This window comes from Podarcis bocagei (genome assembly GCF_964188305.1).
Source record: "Podarcis bocagei genome assembly, chromosome: 8".
NCBI lineage: Eukaryota > Metazoa > Chordata > Lepidosauria > Squamata > Lacertidae > Podarcis > Podarcis bocagei.
In genome coordinates this window covers 68,365,241-68,383,078 of record NC_138133.1, presented here as the reverse complement: position 1 = coordinate 68,383,078, position 17,838 = coordinate 68,365,241, and the positions used below count along the sequence as shown (strand labels likewise).

The 17,838-nt window shown below is 43.4% G+C and overlaps 1 protein-coding gene and 1 long non-coding RNA gene across 4 annotated transcripts in view; both read left to right on the top strand.

The window, feature by feature from the left end:
• Positions 1 to 5,286: 5,286 nt before the first annotated feature.
• Positions 5,287 to 7,511, top strand: LOC308592671. The gene is made up of 2 exons (XR_014010613.1): positions 5,287 to 5,425; positions 7,152 to 7,511. It is a non-coding gene; the product is annotated as an uncharacterized lncRNA (long non-coding RNA).
• Positions 7,512 to 15,160: 7,649 nt separating this feature from the next.
• Positions 15,161 to 17,838, top strand: part of NIPAL2 (NIPA like domain containing 2) — a 52,310-nt gene continuing 49,632 nt past the window's right edge. Inside the window, exon 1 of one of the 3 annotated variants that reach the window (XM_081204960.1) lies at positions 15,161 to 15,627. In XM_081204960.1, coding sequence (XP_081061086.1) covers positions 15,535 to 15,627 — 93 coding nt within the window. In that variant the 5' untranslated portion in view covers positions 15,161 to 15,534. The remainder of the gene's footprint in view (positions 15,628 to 17,838) is intronic. The other 2 variants (XM_081204961.1, XM_081204959.1) reach the window with 2 other exon arrangements.

Sequence of the window (17,838 nt, the reverse complement as noted above, 5' to 3'; positions counted from 1 at the left end):
GCCCTTGTTTTGTTCCAACAGGGAAGTTATTATCACAGCATCAATATACATAATAGCGCCTGAATGTGCTTGTGTATGCACATTTTTTCATACTACCGTCATGAAAGATCGTGAAATAGCACCTTTTCTTTTCCTAGCCCCTCAACATGTACATAATTTAAAAGGTGCACAGCAAAGGTTTTAAGGGGAAAGATGAAAGTAGTTGTGAGCTCGGAAGACAGCTCAGAAATATGGCTTGGGTACAGCAAAGCACATGTGTAGTTCTCTTCAAGTCCAAGGTTCCATCAGATGCAGAAAGATGTAGATCAGATAAAAAACGACTGCCATGTATATATTTGTAAAGATTACAAGTGTGCTTCGCTTGTTTGATGAGACCAAGAGTAGTTAGCATAGATGCTTTAAATGAACAGATAAATGAACAGATGCTAAGACAAATGTAGGTACAACTCCAGCCATCCAGATAGTAAAAAGATTAAGAGGAACAGATTTCAGGGGGAAAGGCATTGTTCTCTAGATGGATGTTATGTTGAGAATAGATTACAAGGTGAAATAGAGGGAATATGGATATCAAGATGTTTAGCATGACTAAGGCACAGATCATAGAGAGTGCTGTGACATTTTAGTATGGGGGAAATAGATTTCCTCCATATTGCACCCATCAGCCCCTGCCAACATGGTCAATGGTCAATGATCAGGGATGATGGGAATTGGAGTCCTAAATATTTGAAGAGCACCAGGTTGCAGGAGACAGATATAGCCAATTCCAGTGGATAGCTGCAAAGTACCCACCCACAAATTAAATTCGGGGTGCAGAGAGAATACATGACTATGAGGGAAAATGACCCCATAAAAGATTATGTCCAAGATGTCAAGAGGACATCTTGGAGACATCTTTACATGTAACATACACAACTATGTGCCACTTCAAGTGTTCCACGTTACCCAGGGGAAACATTCTTGTGCAGGAAATACTGTGATGCCGTTGTGCAGATTGTCTCTTTTAAACACATGTGGACGTCTGAGAAGCCACAGCTAATTGGCGGCTGGTTTATGATAAGATCTAAAAACATGTAGCCCCTTTTGCTTCTGGGCACTGACTCCAAAGAAATGACTTTTTAAATCATCACCTCACAATTTTAGGGAATATATTCCCTTACCATAAGTGGTAGATTCTCAAAGTACCTTTAGATCTCCTTAAGGCAATTAATTTATTAAAAATAAAAAAGACATTTTGCTAAGTTCCACCTACGCAATAGCTGTAGAAGCCAAGTTTTGGGGTTGTTGTTTTTTTAAAGATAAATGGGGCCTTTGTTTTTGTGGGGGTGGATTCATGGGAGCTACATTTACATTGAAGATCTGGATTTAGGGCCTCCAAGAAGAATTCCCAGCAGCTTAAAAACATGGGAGCAAGCCCCTTCCTCGCATTTGCACAGCTGTGATCAGCGCTTTAAGTTTTTAATGATGCTGTTCTACCCCTGCGCTCATATGGCTGCTGCTTCTGACTTAAAACCACTCTCTCTTTTCAATCTGCTTTTTTCCCTTTGTGGTTAGTGTCATGCACAATCTCATCAAGAGGAATCTCATCAAAAGCCACTTCAAAGACAATCCCTCCTTTTTTACAACGGTAACATCATCTCTCATGCTTCAGCAGCGCTCGCATGCACTGGAAAACATCTATGTGTGATGGGAGGGGTGGGGTAGGGGAGCAGAGGAAACACTGCATCACGGAGGGAGTCCTTAAAAGGCATCAAAACCAAACTGAAAGTCTGTGATTGCAAATGCTTTCAAGGCCTGGGAGTGGTGGACAGGATTCCAAGGGAGCAGCCAGATGCAAATATTGCTGCAGCTCTCGGTACTGAAGTTATGTCCCCATGGTTTTAAGCACCAAGATTACCATGGTCCGCTATGAGGCTGTCGATTCCCAGGGGTTTTTAAAATTAAAATGGGGTGAGTGGGAAGCATTCACTTGTTTGCAAGTGCAGGATGGATGGGATGGGAGGTGTTGGAGTAAAGGGTGTGCTATAGAGGTATCCTTTTGCAATATTTTTCTGGGAGGAGAAGGTACTATGGTAAATTATAGCATTCAGAAAAGCAGAGGGGGCAGCAATGGCTTCAGGCCATCCCTCTACTGATCCTACCTTGCAGGTAACTTGGTGACTTGGCTACAGAGGCTCCTGGTCCGGTGCTGCTGCAATTCTTATTATGTGCCACATCAGTACATATTAAGGCCATAGTTTAGCTATGAATGAGGGAGCTCACCTGACTTGTATAGCTGAGACCTGGGTGTGTGAATTGGGTGGAGTGGATTTTACTCAGTTCTGCCTCCAGCTACCCCCAGGGTACCTGGTGCTAGAAGGCTGCTGTGGCATCAATTCTGCTTACCAGAAAGCCCCTTTGTTTTGGAGTTGGCTTTGAATACCTTTACCTGTTGTGGGAAAGATTGGGGATGCTGTTGGTGCTAGCCAATGTTCTCCTTTACTGAGCTGGCAGAGGTCAACTTGAGTGCAGTGTTGTATAACCCCAAGTCAGTGTTGTAGAACTGGCAACGTTCATGCTGAGCCTGCCTTGCCTGGAGCAGCTCAGGACTTCATGGCTGTCCCATGTTGTCAGTGGACAACACATAGGGAGGAGCACACACTTGATTTGGTCTTCAGAGAGAGTGGGAGGGTGGTCTGGCTATTGGAAGGATAAAGGACATCACCTTGCCTTGGCCAAAGCACTATCTGGTAACGTTTTGGCTTATGACAGCAGTTTCCTATCCCCTTTCCCAGCACAAGAGCAGGTCCGTCTTACCCATAGGTGCTAAGGGAGGGTGTGGGGCACCCATGTCTCAGGGACACTAGGCCGAGAGTCTAGGGCCCGAGAGTTGAGTCCGGGGAAGAGCCCGCCCATCGGTCGGAGTGCCGCGGCTGGCTCTTCTGCTGCGGGTAGCTCTGCACTGCGAGTTTGGGGGCGACCGAGCCAGCGAGACGCTGAGGCGGCTGGCTGGCTTCGCACTCTTGCATGCCTGGGAGTGGGCAACCTGGGGGGGGTACTGGGCAGATCTTTGCACCCCAGCGCCACATATGCTTAAAACAGCCCTGCACAGGAGCAATGGGGAACCACTTCAGGTGGTTCGCCTCCTGAGATATGTAGAACTAGACAGAATCCTGAAGCCTCTCATTGATTTTCTTTCACCCAAAGCTGGTGAGTCTGCTGAGGCGTTTTAAAAATAAAATCCTCACAGGGCTCTGACTTTGGCATTCTGAACCACTGTTTATGTGGTGTTTATTTCATTAATTATCTGCTTTTATTCTTCTCTGTGATGGAAATGTTTATCCTGCAAATTGTTATTTTATGATATTGTGCTTTTAATTGGATGTTATTATTTCATGCTGTGAGCCACCCAGGGGAAATTTTTATTGGGTGGCTCTATTTAAATATAGTAAATAAAGAAAATAAATAGAAGAACTGAGCTTACATTGCTCCATTGCTTACAATAATGAAATACTGTGAGGTAAGAATGGAATCACCTCTCCCTCCCTTCTACCAGTGGACCAGTTGGACTACAACTGTCATGAAGAGTCGGACACGACTAAACAACTAAACAACAATGACAACAACTTCCACCAACCCCGAACATACTCACTGGCTGCTGATGAAAGTTGGAGTCCAACAACAACTGGAGGAACAGAGTTTCCCCACCTCTTTATAAACAGAACCTCATGTGCTTCATATGTGAATGTGATAGAAATGTCAACAACTGCCTCAAGACATTTAGTTTGGTTCTCCATCAGTCAAAATCCCAAATGGAAGAGGAAGACTGCAAAACACAAGGTCATCCACCAACTGGGAGCGCGAACGCTTTCTGCAAACGAATAAGGAAAATTCCAATTCACAATTGTCTTTTTGCAAAGACTCCCACACGGCGAGCTCTCTTTGTGTGTTCTCCAGCAAGACTAGAGTTGATAGCCATCCCATTTCCAGAGGGCACCACTCACCCCTAATGTTGAAACAAAACCAACTTTAATAACTTTACTTTATATATACTCCATACTTTAATAGTGATTTTATAACCTATGATAATCAAATGAGAAATTCTTGAACTCGCCAAGCTGTGCCTGTTTTATGGAAGAGAAACTATTGTACTGGATTATATAGATTCGTCATGTATTTCTCCAAACTGCTTTGCGTTGTTATTATTGTTTTTAAAGCCCAACCCAAAAATTCTCAATCAACTAGAAAGTGAAGTTGCCTCCCCCACCCCACTATGCATATGTGGTGGGATTGCTGTCCTTCAAAAAACACACAAAAACTTTTTCTTGTAAGAGTAAATTACAAAGCTAAAGAAAGCCTTGGGGGCTTGGAATTTGGGTAGATTCCATTTATTCCATATGTGTGAAAACTGGACATGGAACAAGATGATCCACAACAACCAGCTCTATGTGTTACGCCCATAAGCCTCTCTGATTGAAATCCCCATAAATCTTTTCCATCTATAATCAACTTCCTTGTCTGGTACAGCTTGATTTCAATTTAGGACACTCTCTCTCTCTCTCTCTCTCTCTCTCTCTCTCTCTCTCTCTCTCTCTTTTACATTATTCTTTCCATCATGTTTATACCCACAGTAAAAAGCCAATCTCTAAATACTGTATATCAAACGACCTTTAATACACACACACAAAAAGTTATTTTCAAAAGAAAGATCAGTTCCTGATGCCTAAACAAGCCCAAAAGGGGACACAGCCATGAAATATGGAATAAACCACTGACCTTTTAACTTTAAAATTGTTATAATATGGTGGAAACATAATAAATATGATAAGGAATGTTCTGCAGATTCTAAACACAGAATCAAATTCATGACAAGAAAAGATTTACCTCCCCTGAAGGAAGGTAAATCTTGCGTGGCATTTCTGCAAAACATATTTTACATACCAATTGTTTTCAAAAAGGGTTCAGTAACATTCTTAACAGAAAACTGGTGTGTGGGTTGTGTGTCTGAGTGCGTGTGTGTCTGCACATGTGTGCTTGAAGTAAGCAAATTATGCACCTATCCAAGTCATTTCATTTGGTTTCTTACAGTGGGCTGCTCAGAAAGTACTCTGCCTTAAGGGAGCAGACAGTATAACCTGAAGTATGTATCTACATTTTGATTCCCGTGTACTAACAAATAATATGGTAGTGTCAGTGACATTATAAATCCCCCTGGCAGTAATTGGCTGAACCACTCAAATGTCACAAAGGGATGTGGCAAGCAGGACATAACAGAGGGGTAACCAAAGCTTAAGAAATGAATAGCCTGCGGAGGCAGCAGAATGTTACAGCCTCCCTAAGAGGCTACTGCCCATTGGGGCTGGTGGGACAGAAGCCACGGAGACCAAAAGTAGATGGAACCAGAGGCAAAACAGATGCAAAAAATAATAATCTACAGATGTAAACCATGGTTTGTACAAACAATAGTTTGCCTGTAAACCAAAACTGGAAATGCTAGTCAAATTATTTGGATGTAACGGCAAGCTATTGTTGGCCACAAAAGTAAAACTGCAAGAGCAAATTGGTGTGTGAGAGAGAGAGGAGAAGGAACTTTGTGAACCCAAGGCTCATTCAAGTAATGTTGAACTATGGTTTGGTGTTATGTCTAAACAGAGCTAATGCCATGTCTCTGCCATTCAAAGTAGGCCAGGCTTTCCCTTCCAGGTATTATGGACTACACCTTTCATCATTCCTGACCATTGGCCATTTACCTGGGGCTGATCAGGGTTGTAACCCAAAATTTCTGGAGGGCACCAAGCTGGGGAAGGCTGGTGTGGCCAGTTTCAAGCTAGATGGACCAAAGATCTGCCATGTATAAGGCAGCTTTCTGTGTTCTATATTTCAAAGCTTTGCCCTTTTAAAAGTTAGCTCTGGACTACGTTTAAGCACATTCCACCAGGCTTAACGGCTGAATCAAAGTTAAACACTGAATTGCTGAAGAATTGTGGGTTTTCAAGACGCATTTAAGCATTTTGGTTTCACTGAGAAATGATCAAGGTAGATCAACAGTACTTGCCATCTCTCAAGGCAGCTAAATTCCTGCTACTTTGCCTGCACAGTGGGTGGAATACAATGGCATGCTATGGCAATTGCTCCATCAGTACATGCATATCAGCTTGCCAGATGGAACAATTCCCCCTCTCTTCCCACTGCGCACTGCATTGTGGGTTCTCCTGACCCCTGCAAGCCAATCTTGGGTTCATAGGGGGCACACAGGGAGGAGGGGAAAGCCCCATTGAGCTAGGGAAGTCCTTGCACAGGCTTCTTATAGCTGGACTCCTAAATTAATCTGGCCCACTCCCTTCAGGCTGCCCAAGCCCATTAAAGCTAAAGGGACCCCTGACCATTAGGTCCAGTCGTGACCGACTCTGGGGTTGCAGCGCTCATCTCGCTGAGGGAGCCGGCATACAGCTTCCAGGTCATGTGGCCAGCATGACTAAGCCACTTCTGGCAAACCAGAGCAGCACACGGAAACGCCGTTTACCTTCCTGCCAGAGTGGTACCTATTTATCTACTTGCACTTTGACATGCTTTCGAACTGCTAGGTTGGCAGGAGCAGGGACCAAGAAACGGGAGCTCACCCTGCCACAGGGATTCGAACCGCTGACCTTCTGATCAGCAAGTCCTAGGCTCTGTGGTTTAACCCACAGCACCACCCGTGTCCCGCCCAAGCCCATTACTGGGGCTCATTAATTAGCAGCATCCTGAAAGGGAAATCACTTGCCATTAACCAAGTTTCCTTAGCAATAGCAGATCCACAGAAGAGAGCTGGGCATGTTCTAGGGTGCACTAGCAATCTGAGCAGATGAAGAGTTGGATGCAACATCCCTGGTCTTTCCTCTGTGAGGCAAATGGAGAGCTCAGTCCTAGAACTTTCACCATTCTAGAAAACAGCTGAGAATCCTTGCCAGCGCATGGGAATGCAGTGGCAAATGTGCAGGGGTTCTTCAGTAGACAAATAAATGTAGAAAAATATTCCCTGAGTGCAGATTGTTTGAAAACCACCAGGATAGACAATATGGCTTGTATTTATATGCCTGCCATATGGCTCTATAGCTCCTTCTGCAAAGCTATTCTTATTTTATCATCTCCGTATTCCTCAGCAGAAGCGTAGCGCTTCTGAATATGTTTTGCAGATTGGAGTTTCGCCGGAAAAGATGAAGGCATCAGCTGAGAAAGCTTAGGCTGGGAGCGCATTGGTTTGAAATCTACCTGGACTGTTTTGCATATAGATTCAGGCTACATAATGTGTGGCATTTGATATTTGGGAATGAGGCAATCTTCTCTCTGTGGGGCAGCACAGAAACAATCCAGTTTGTCCAAAAAGAGGGACATGTTTGCACAACTCTGCATGGATGGAACCTGCTTTGCTTTTAGGATTTCACTGTCAGAAAGTCCCATGTTTGTTTTTAGTCAAGTAGTGTATGCTGACATCTGGTGGCACTGGGGAACCAGGTCTTTGGTAAAGAAACAGAGCACGATAGGCTTTCAGAGGCTCCTGTTCTTCATCCGTTTCTCATTTATTATTCAGCAGTTTCTTTCTTTTTATTGATTTCAGAACTTAGTGCTGCGATGTTAACTGCATTGTGCTTAGAAGCAGTGAACTAGCTTAATGATAGTAAAGAGTAAATTGCCCCAAATCCAACTAGCTTCAGCTGAATGCATGACATCTGTTAGAACAGAATTATTGCTGGGAAGGAGCATTCAGTTATATATGAAAGGACTGCACACCTGCAATCTAAAGTGGCACAAAGGATGCTGGGAATGGCAGCTTGCTAAGGGTGTTGTGAGTTGTATCCCTTGCTGAGCTAAAGTTCCTAATGTTCCCTTGGAAGAGGCGTTGCTTGTGAAACCATTTTGGAAAAGTGGAGCCCTGAATGTGCATTGACAAAACAAGGCAACCAAAGACATCAAGGAGGTTACAATTTCTCAGGTTTACATAAAATTAATGGCAAAACAAAAACCTCTCAACAAAGCCCAAATAATTATCAGATAAGAAGCAGTACAGTTTGAGGAATATATTTATAATACTATTCAAACTGACATTTTAAGACACCATCTGAATAAGAAGGAACCCAAGCATTTTGCTTGTTTGACAATCAGTTGTCAAGGTTTACAAGAGATCCATTATAGGACTGCTTCTTGCATTAAATTTTGGATTAATGTTACATTTAAATATCACTTCCTTTACTCTTACCCTGCTTTTGATTAGCTTTAAGAGTAGCTGATGGTCTTGTGACTTGGATTTTTTAAATTTTAATATTTTGTGTACATGGACTGGAATTTTATATGAAATTGTGGGTTTGATCTCTGACCTCTGTTTACTAGAATACTGATTTCCCACTAATTTGATAGCATAGGTCCCTACCAGTATAAGGGTCTACTGTAAACAAGCTGCTCACTTTACATAGCTGTGTTTGGCTCCTAAGTGAAGAAGTATGCATGGTGTATACTTTGGATACTGTAGTCTACTACAGGAATAATAAAAACCACATAATAGCTGTTCAGCTTCACAGGTAGCATGCACATTTGGGGGGGAAATGCTACATGACTGTTAGGGAGAGAAAGATCATTTTCATACAGCCAGAACCTATGATTACTCAGAAGTAAGTTCCACTGTATCGAGTTCAATGCGGTTTACTTCCATCCAACTGCATGTGACATTTCAGCCTTAGAACTCAACCATATGCATATTTGCACAGAAGTAAATCCCATTTAGCTTGATAAGACTTACTATCAGGTAAGCCTTAGTCGCTTGATGGTGGGATGCTTGAGAACTATAATCTGCTTCATTTGTTTGTCATTGAGATCTGTTGCTGTTGGCATTAGCCAAAGGAGGAAAACAATGCAAGGACTAGCCAGAAATAAAGAGCTTTGAAATCTAATATAATCAGCTCTTGAAGAACGGTCTTTTCTCATTCCTTGTTTTAGCTGCACCTTGAGCAGGATACGGAACCTGTGGTCTTCTAGATGGATTACAGCTCCCATAACCCCTGACCTTTGGCCATGCTGGCTTGGACTGATGGATATTGAAGGCCAACAACATCTGGAAGGTCACCATCCTTGAACTTGAAAGTCAAGCTGATCTTGGTTAGCTATCTGTGCTTTACCAAGCTCAAGTTCTCTCATGTCCATCCTAACCTTTTGGTTGGTCAGAAGAAGCCCTGCAGGAATCCTTCTGGGTCAGCTTCAGTTCTGAACGTTCTCTCTGCATCTCCTTGCAAAGAAAACAGAACTTCCTTGCCTAAGCCTGTGCAACCGTTCCATCTTTGTGTCCCTTGTGACCTTGCCTTCTATTTACTTTTGATATAGATTCCCTCCCTAGCTGTGACTTCAGTTTCCAATTAGCTAAAGAAAAGATCTCACAAATCTGACTCAGCTACTAGACTCAGGTACTAAGTTAACTGGAATCTGTTGGCCAGGTTCCTGATACTACCTGCAGCATAGCTGCCAACTCCCTGGAGCCCTGGGTGCCCGAGCACCCACAAAATTCCCCATGAAGGGTCCGGGCACCCACAAATTCCAGTACCAGGGCCATGCATGCTGCGTGGCACTCATGGCCCTGGGCACCCACAGTCATGGGGCCAATTTGGCACTCCTGAGCGCACAGATTAACTAGATAAGAGTCAATCTTCTGATGCATTCTAATCAATGCAGGTGTGGAAAAGAACAGGTAATTGATTGCACCTCATGAGATGGGCAGGGACCACCGTCAACAGAAATACTGTTTTTGGTGGCATCAGTGTGCTTCAATGAAATGGTAAAAAGGAGGATGCAAATGAAAAATCCTTTCATCCTTTTCTCACATTCTTTATGTTTTTAGCCTCTAAGTTTGGTTTGATTTTCCAAAAGGAGAAGAAGGGTATTTAAAACAACGAGGCACTTTAGATACAGCAGCTGCAATGACAGGAGTTTAATAAAAGCTGACAGAACAGGTCCAAGGTAGGACTTTGCCTGAGGTGTCAAATTTCAGGGGCACCTAGTTTAGCTATGCAAATGTATTGGACAGAGAGTATCACTGCCTCCATGTTTAGAAGGTGTACACAGTTTAGCAGTGCATGGGGTGGTTAATATCCTCTCTGTTCAGCAGGCACTGTGGAGTGACATTGGCTGCCCTGGGTAGGAAGACACGGCAAGCTGTACAAATGAAAATGAGAATACAATATCCCGGTCAAGGCTTGATCATTTAATGGGCTATTGTTATGCTCAGCATAAGATAAGGCACAAGAAGGCAAACCTTTTAATATGCCTGGGCAGTAGAAAATGCTGCAGGGAAGGGCAGCCATGACTGGAGCCAAATAGCCTGCGGTTTATTAAAGTTAATGTGACCCTCCTCTGGTTCTCGTAAGAATATATTAACACAGTTTTGAAACTAATCTCCATAAGGTGCCAGATTCAATTTAAAAGTGTCAGAATACCTTCAAGGTTTTAGCAGCGAGGAGGCTGGGACTGAAGTACCTGAACTGAGGTTACACTAATGGTTTGAAGTCAACTTCATTAGTGATATCTCACTGAAAGCAAAATGTTGTCTGATGAATCTGGCAACTTGTAATATATAGTTGACATTGGGGACTTTTAGTTTGTTGCCTCCAGTCCCAGGTGCATGACCTACCACTGACCATCTCTATCAGATCTCACCACCCTATTCAATGAGACTTACTCCAAGTTAACCGTGTAAAGGATTGCAGTCTAAGGGGGCAATACAGCTCTGCTGTTTTTGTCTTTCCCTTTTTTGGACTTCCAACCCCACAACACAAATGTTGGTGGTTTTGGTAGATCAAGGCAAAAGGAATATTCTATTTCAGAACAACATTATCTGCATTAAAGTTGTGATTTTACAGAGCTTTCTACTGCATATAATTGTGTGTGTGTGTGTGTGTGTGTGTGTGTGTGTGTGTGTGTGTGTACACTCCTTGTTTACACCCTTTCTACTATTTTCACAGTACAGTGGTACCTTGGGTTACAGATGCTTTAGGTTACAGATGCTTCAGGTTACAGACTCTGCTAACACAGAAATAGTACCTCGGGTTAAGAACTTTGCTTCAAGATGAGAACAGAAATCATGTGGCAGTAGAGCGGCAGCAGCGGAAGGCCCCATTAGCTAAAGTGGCACCTCAGATTAAGAACAGTTTCAGGTTAAGAACGGACCTGCAGAACAAATTAGGTTCTTAACCCGAGGTACCACTGTATGACTCGTGGAAAATTCAACCTAACCAGTATTTCGAGTCGGTCAGTATTAACATACTAGAAGTGGCTCTGTGTTTCTTGATTTTGAATAACCTTTCACTGACTTTTTATTTAATTTAAAAGAGCACCGAAATGCATTTTTAGATGTTTTAAAAAAATGTGTAAACAGAAATATAAACTTCAAAGGTATTCACACAATGGAATTGTAGCCAGGGTGGGAGCCACCATTGTTACACCAGAAGTAACTTTTCTTCTGACATCCCACCCTAAAAACAAATCTTCCCTGTGAATATACCAAGTTTTTAAAAAGTACAGTACTGTCCTTCTCCAATCCAGAGGTCAATGTGCAGTCTTGCAAATAAGGGTCCTTTTCACAAGTGGATATCCCCATGCACTTTAATGAAGGGAGCAGCTCTATACAAACATCCCTTTGCACATCTGAGGCTGTTGAAGCAACTGAGAAATCCTTTGCAGGTATAGAAGTTCCTTGAATGCATTGGATTTCATACCCCTACAAAACACTGCTGGGTCAGGATTATATTCTTTGCCTTTCATATCCAAGAAGTGTACTGGCATTTTCTGGCAGGGAATTAACCTTTGTGTATTTTTTTAAATGTATTGCATTTATTTATTGCTTGAGTGCCACAAATCTCTGAGAATTCAGCACCCAATTTGTGCAGCCAACGATGAGCAAGCTGATGATGCATTGAGGGCGCTTCAATACAGGAACACCTCAAAAGCATCAAGGGCATTGTCAGAGGGGACTGAGAGTGCGAGAAAAAGGAGCCGGGATTAGCCAGAACAAGTCATGGTTTCTTGGGTCATGTCTGAGACTGAAACTTGGCTTAATGCAGGCATAGGCAAACACGGCCCTCCAGAAGTTTTGGGACTACAACTCCCATCATCCCTGACCACTGGTCCTGTTAGCTAGGGATGATTGGAGTTGTAGTCCCAAGACATCTGGAGGGGCAAGTTTGCCTATGAAGAGTTTGGATTTGATATCCCGCTTTATCACTACCCAAAGGTGTCTCAAAGCGGCTAACATTATCCTTTCCCTTCCTCCCCCACAACTAGCACTCTGTGAGGTGAGTGGGGCTGAGAGACTTCAAAGACGTGTGACTAGCCCAAGGTCACTCAGCAGCTGCATGTGGAGGAGCGGAGACGCAAACCTGGTTCCCCAGATTACGAATCTACCGCTCTAAACCACTACACCACACTGGCTCTCTGCCTAGCTTAATGTGAGCACTGGTCTCCAACACTGGCCACAACCAACCAGGTAGCTCTGGGAAGCTCAGGTAGTGAGTGTGTGAGAGGTAACAATTCCCTATAGTCTGTTCCACTCGCTATCAGTTATTGACAGGCCTGCCTCTCCTGAATTTGTCTAATCCTTTAAAAACCCTTCTAAGCTAGCGCAATTATCATCTACTGCCTAACGAAAGCACTTCCTTTTGTTTGTTCTCTTCTGTTCTCCTTCCTCTCTGTTTCCCATCCAAATTGCTCTCGCGGCGATTCCTCAATAGTAATATGTGCATTCATTGCCAGTGGAGCCATGAGTCTTTTCTCACAGTAAATGAGCAGAGATGCACTAGAAGGGCATGCTGCTATTATTACGGCTGAATGGCTTGTGTTTCTGGGACTATTGCCCAGTAATAATAATAAGCAAACCTGGAGTGGAGCAGAGAAAGAGTGCAGGCTGCCAACCTAATTATTCAATCAAAGAGTTTTGCTTGAAAATATGGTCTCCCTCCTGTGCCAGTTTAAGGAAATGGCAGCAGCGTTCTGGCTTTGGAGCCGCAGAAGGCTTACAGGTGGGCGGTATTAAACATTAAGGGCCAAAGAAAATGGGCACTTCTTCTGAAGGTTTCATACCCTTTTCATGCAGCTTTCCCACAAACAAAAAAAAAAGAGAGAAATATTAATATACCTAAATATAAACCTGCCATTCCCAGTAAGCACGCCAATGGCTGCCTTCATTATGCTGTAACCTGGGGGTAGGGCATCTCTGGCCCTCCAGATGTTGTTGGACTACAGTTCCCATCCTTCTTGACTATTGACCTTGCTGGCTGGGGCTGATGGGAACTGGAGTCCAGCAATCTCAGAACACAGGTTTCCCTACTTGTAACCACATCCCCTTCGTGTCCCTTTAAATATTAAGGCTCCATTTATAGAACAGTTGGAGAAGCTTTGGGCATGATTGACACGTTTAGGTGGGTGTACAGAAAGTGAAATTCTCCATACTTCCCCATTTCACACTTCTCTGCCGCATGCAAAACAGAGCATCAGATCTCTCCCAGTAATTAAGTGCGCAACATCGGAAGCTGCCTGGGTCAGAGCGTTGATCTATCTAATTCAGTATTGTCTACACTGACTGGCAGTGGTCTTCCAACATTTCACACCAGGAGTCTTTCCCACTCCTACTGCAGATGCTGTGGATTGAACTTGGCACCTCCTACATGCAAAGTGGATGCTCAGCTACTGAGCCATGGCCCTTCCACAGGTTTCAGTTCTTAGAGATAACTTGGAAATCCAACCCTGGGGAGATTTGAGCACCAGGAGGAGGACTCCCCAGCTGGCTCCTTCCACCATTCCTCTGCACCCAACCAGTCAATGACATTGGGCTTATACTGATTGGATACCAGTGTGTCCAGTTCACATGATCAACCAGCTTGGTGATTGGCACTTGTGTGAACATGTGATTGCACATACAGCAACCTCTTACTTATTTAGAACTTTCTTACCTTCTTTCAGCTGAAAAGACTCCCATCGGACTGGCCCATTGGTGGGATTCGCACAATGTCATGCTGGTGTTGCAGCATGATCTTTTGCAATAACCAGATAAGAGGCACGATGAGTGAAACTGAAGGCATTTCATGTGAAACAACTCAGTGGTGCTGGCCAGCATACCTAAGATTGCCCCATGTGCCAGATCCAATTGGATTTTTACATACGATGATGAACATGGGGTCTTCATGCTCAAACGAGTGTCAAAGTGTTGGTACTGACTTTTAAAGCCCTAAACGGCCTTGGCCCAGTGTACCTGAAGGAGCGTCTCCACCCCCATCATTCAGCCCAGACACTGAGGTCCAGCGCCAAGGGCCTTCTGGTGGTTCCCTCCATGTGAGAAGTGAGGTTACAGGCAGAGGGCTTTCTTGGTAGTGGCAGCCACTCTGTGGAATGCCCTTCCTTCAGATGTCAAGGAAATAAACAACTATCTGACTTTTAGAAGAAATCTGAAGGCAGCCCTGTTTAGGGAAGTTTTTTAATGTTTGATGTTTTATTGTGCTTTTATTTCTGCTGGAAGCTGCCCAGAGTGGCTTGGGAAACCCAGCCAGATGGATGGGGTATAAATATATTATTATTATTATTATTATTATTATTATTATTATTATTATTATTATTATTATTATTAAGTATCCAACACTGTCCAGGGAAGAATATTTTTGCCCAAGGCACTATGAACTAACAAGAAAGCAGAATTCAGCATAGTAACTTAAAATCATCCATTGCCCAAACGCAAGACTTTGATAATACTTTCTGGATTTAGTCTACATATCGCTGCTTTTCTGCTCCCAGTCTGCAGGAATATCTCCTTTTTTTCTTTTTCTTTTTTACTGAGGACTTACAAACAGTGCATTGTCCCTTGGCTTAGCCTTAATGCAGTCCAATATGTCCCCATTCAGAAGAAACGTGTTGGGCGCTTGCATTCCCATGGCCATTGGGAAATCCATTGCAACCCTATGGCCGTTCGCAAGGAACCGACGCATTTCATTGGGCGTTCATTTGAACATGCCCCCTTCCCTGTGATCCAGCGGCCTTTCGGTGTGATTCTTTTCTATTGTGTCCTCCGTTGGTATTGAAAGAGTTAAATGGCAGGCTGCCGCACCTCAAACATGGGGTAGGTGGGGCTGGGATATACGAAACACACAAGCAGCCCTCAAATCTACTCTTGCGCTGCTGCAGAACTGTCCACAGCTACTTGCAATATTTTCCTCCCTCGCGCAAAAAGAATAAAAGGAAAACACCCAAACAAACGAATAAATAACGCGCCCCCCAAATCTCAGCAAAGGTTCTCTCTTTTGCCAAGAGCTCCTTAAAGCACCTGTGAACTTCCGGGCAAAAGAAAACAGTAACCACTTCTCTCAAAAAACAAACAGTCCTTTCTTCTTCCCCCTCCTCCTCCTCCCCAAACAATCCTAGACCAGGAAGTGGGAGAAAAGTCTGAAATCCGGTTTCATTTGCTGCGATCGCTGATGGCGTTGCTTGGGGCGACCCGGTTGTCCGAGGCGCGCAGCTGAAGACCCCGGAGAGCGTTTCCAAAAGGTCGCCTTGACAATGGCGAAGGCGCGCTTGGTGCAAAACGCCACCCTCGCGCGTAAAGAGAGCAGCAGCGGGTTTCTTTCCAGCGGGTGGTACTACTCAAACCAGGTAAGCGAAATGTTACACAGAAGTCTTCACCTCTGCCCTAAATAAGGGACTTTTAGGGCCAGAAGTGTGCATCTGGCACACCGATAATGTTTAATGTTGGCCAGTAAAGCAACAACAAGACGTCCGCAATTCCCTACTGCAAGAAAGCCTCGTTTTGTCCCTCTCTTTGCACTCAGCACCATAAATGTATAGTCAGCGTTACATACAGGACTCTTACACCAGAGAGGTGGTTGCGAAGATGCTATAGGGCAAAGGAGAACCATGAACTCTTTGGAGGAGGGGTGCATTAAGTGTGCAAACCTCGTGGGCAGTGTGCAAAAACCAACCAACCACTGGGACACCAGAAACAACCAGAGGCTGTTTTCAGAGAGCGATTTGGCGGGTGGAAATGTTTCAAAATCTGGGTGGCTGTGGTAGCTTTTCTGTGGGGTGATAGGAATACCCGAAATGTGGAACCAGTGGCGTCAGATGCTGCGCCCTGTGGAATTGTGGGAAAGAGTGCAGGAAGGCAAAGAACTTCTCCTCGTCTTCCCTTTCTATGGGTGGTAACGTTCTGCTTGCAAGGCAGGCCTACCACTGAGCAACAGCCCTTCCCTGAGGCAATGACTAGTTCAAAATGACTTAGCCAATGAGCGAAACATTTCTCCTCTTCGTCCCCCAGGCAAAAGTGGTTTTGCCACCCTAACTGCATAAAGTAGATACGAGGAGGTGATGGTGGCAGCTGTATCCTTCAGAAATGAAACACATGATGTGGCCTCATTGCAACCAGTGTTCCTCATTCTCTTGCAAGGGGCAGACAGTGAGCTGAGGTGGGGGAAATGTTGAGTGTTATGATGTCAGGTCACACCACTTTTGTTTTACTGGATGTTACCATGGCGATGCACGGGAACGATGCTGTTGGCCATAGCTAAGTCTACTCAGTAATGTCTAGTTAAGCCCTTTTTAGGACAGTAGAACCTTGGATTATTACCAAATGCTAATCAAACTGTAGAATGTGAGTAAACAGCATTAGAGTTTTGAGATCAACTTTCTCTGGACGCAAAATGTGAACAATGGCTCCAAGAGAGAAGTTTTTTGATGGCTAACCCCTCCATCTTGGGGACTTATCAAAAGTCTGAGATCTAGTTCCACCCAGGCTGAGGTCACATTGCTTTGCATGGGAGTTCAGCACATGCTTAACCCTTGCTCATTAAAATCAGCAGGATGTAAATGTACTTAAATTTGGCTGGATTATGCCCACAGTATTATTTTTTAAATCGAAATTGGCATTTTATCTTCTTGGCTTTATCTTGTTTTTATTGTTCCTTTGTAATTATTGTGACATATGTTATTATTCTGAACTTCAGTCCGTTGGGATGGGGTGTAATATACATGAAATAATTTTTTTGTGATGGTCTAGAGAGGTTGTTTAAATGCACACTTGGTGACTATTGTGTTGCCAGAGGAGCTAGGAAACGCTTGCATTTAGTATACATACATTATCCCGTTGGTATTTCTGTTAATGCAAAGCAGAAACAAGAAACAACCTCCCTTTAGATCTCAGATTATTTGTAAAGAATTCGTGCGAAAGCTTAATTACAATATTTATTACACCAGATCTTATTATGTGTGTATTTATTATTTATTTTTCATGATCCTCAAAGGTGCCGCTATTAGTTACATAAGCTTTTTTAGGTGCCTTGCCCTTTTTATTGTGAAAATGATGTTGTGGTCTTTACCAAACCACACCTGATGAGGTCTTTCTCTTTTTATGATAACACAGCATGTTACTGCCCTAAATTTTTCTTGTTTGCTGTTGCTTTGTTAGTTATAGGTGATCTTCAACATTAGTAATACTCAGAGTAGACCCATTGAAACTGAAATCACTCCAGCTGATTGATTTCAGTGGGTCTTTTCCAAGTATCGTTGGATATAAGTAGATCTTGTGGATTCGTAAATAAATATACAAATCCAGCAGTTAACACAGTTATATAAAACTTTCACCCGGGGCATTTCAAATATTCTAACCTTGGTTTAGTTCAAGCCAGCTAATTTTTTTCTCTCCAAACTTCTATAAAAATTCTGAATGGTTCTTTCAGAAAGGTTTCAGCCTTGATATTTTTACGTGTCAAATCTAGTAAGGTACCTTATATTCAGCAAAAACTGGAGGACTTAAGCAATGCAAAACTAAAGCTGGAATTAATCCAGGGTTGTTGTTGTTTTTCCTTTTAG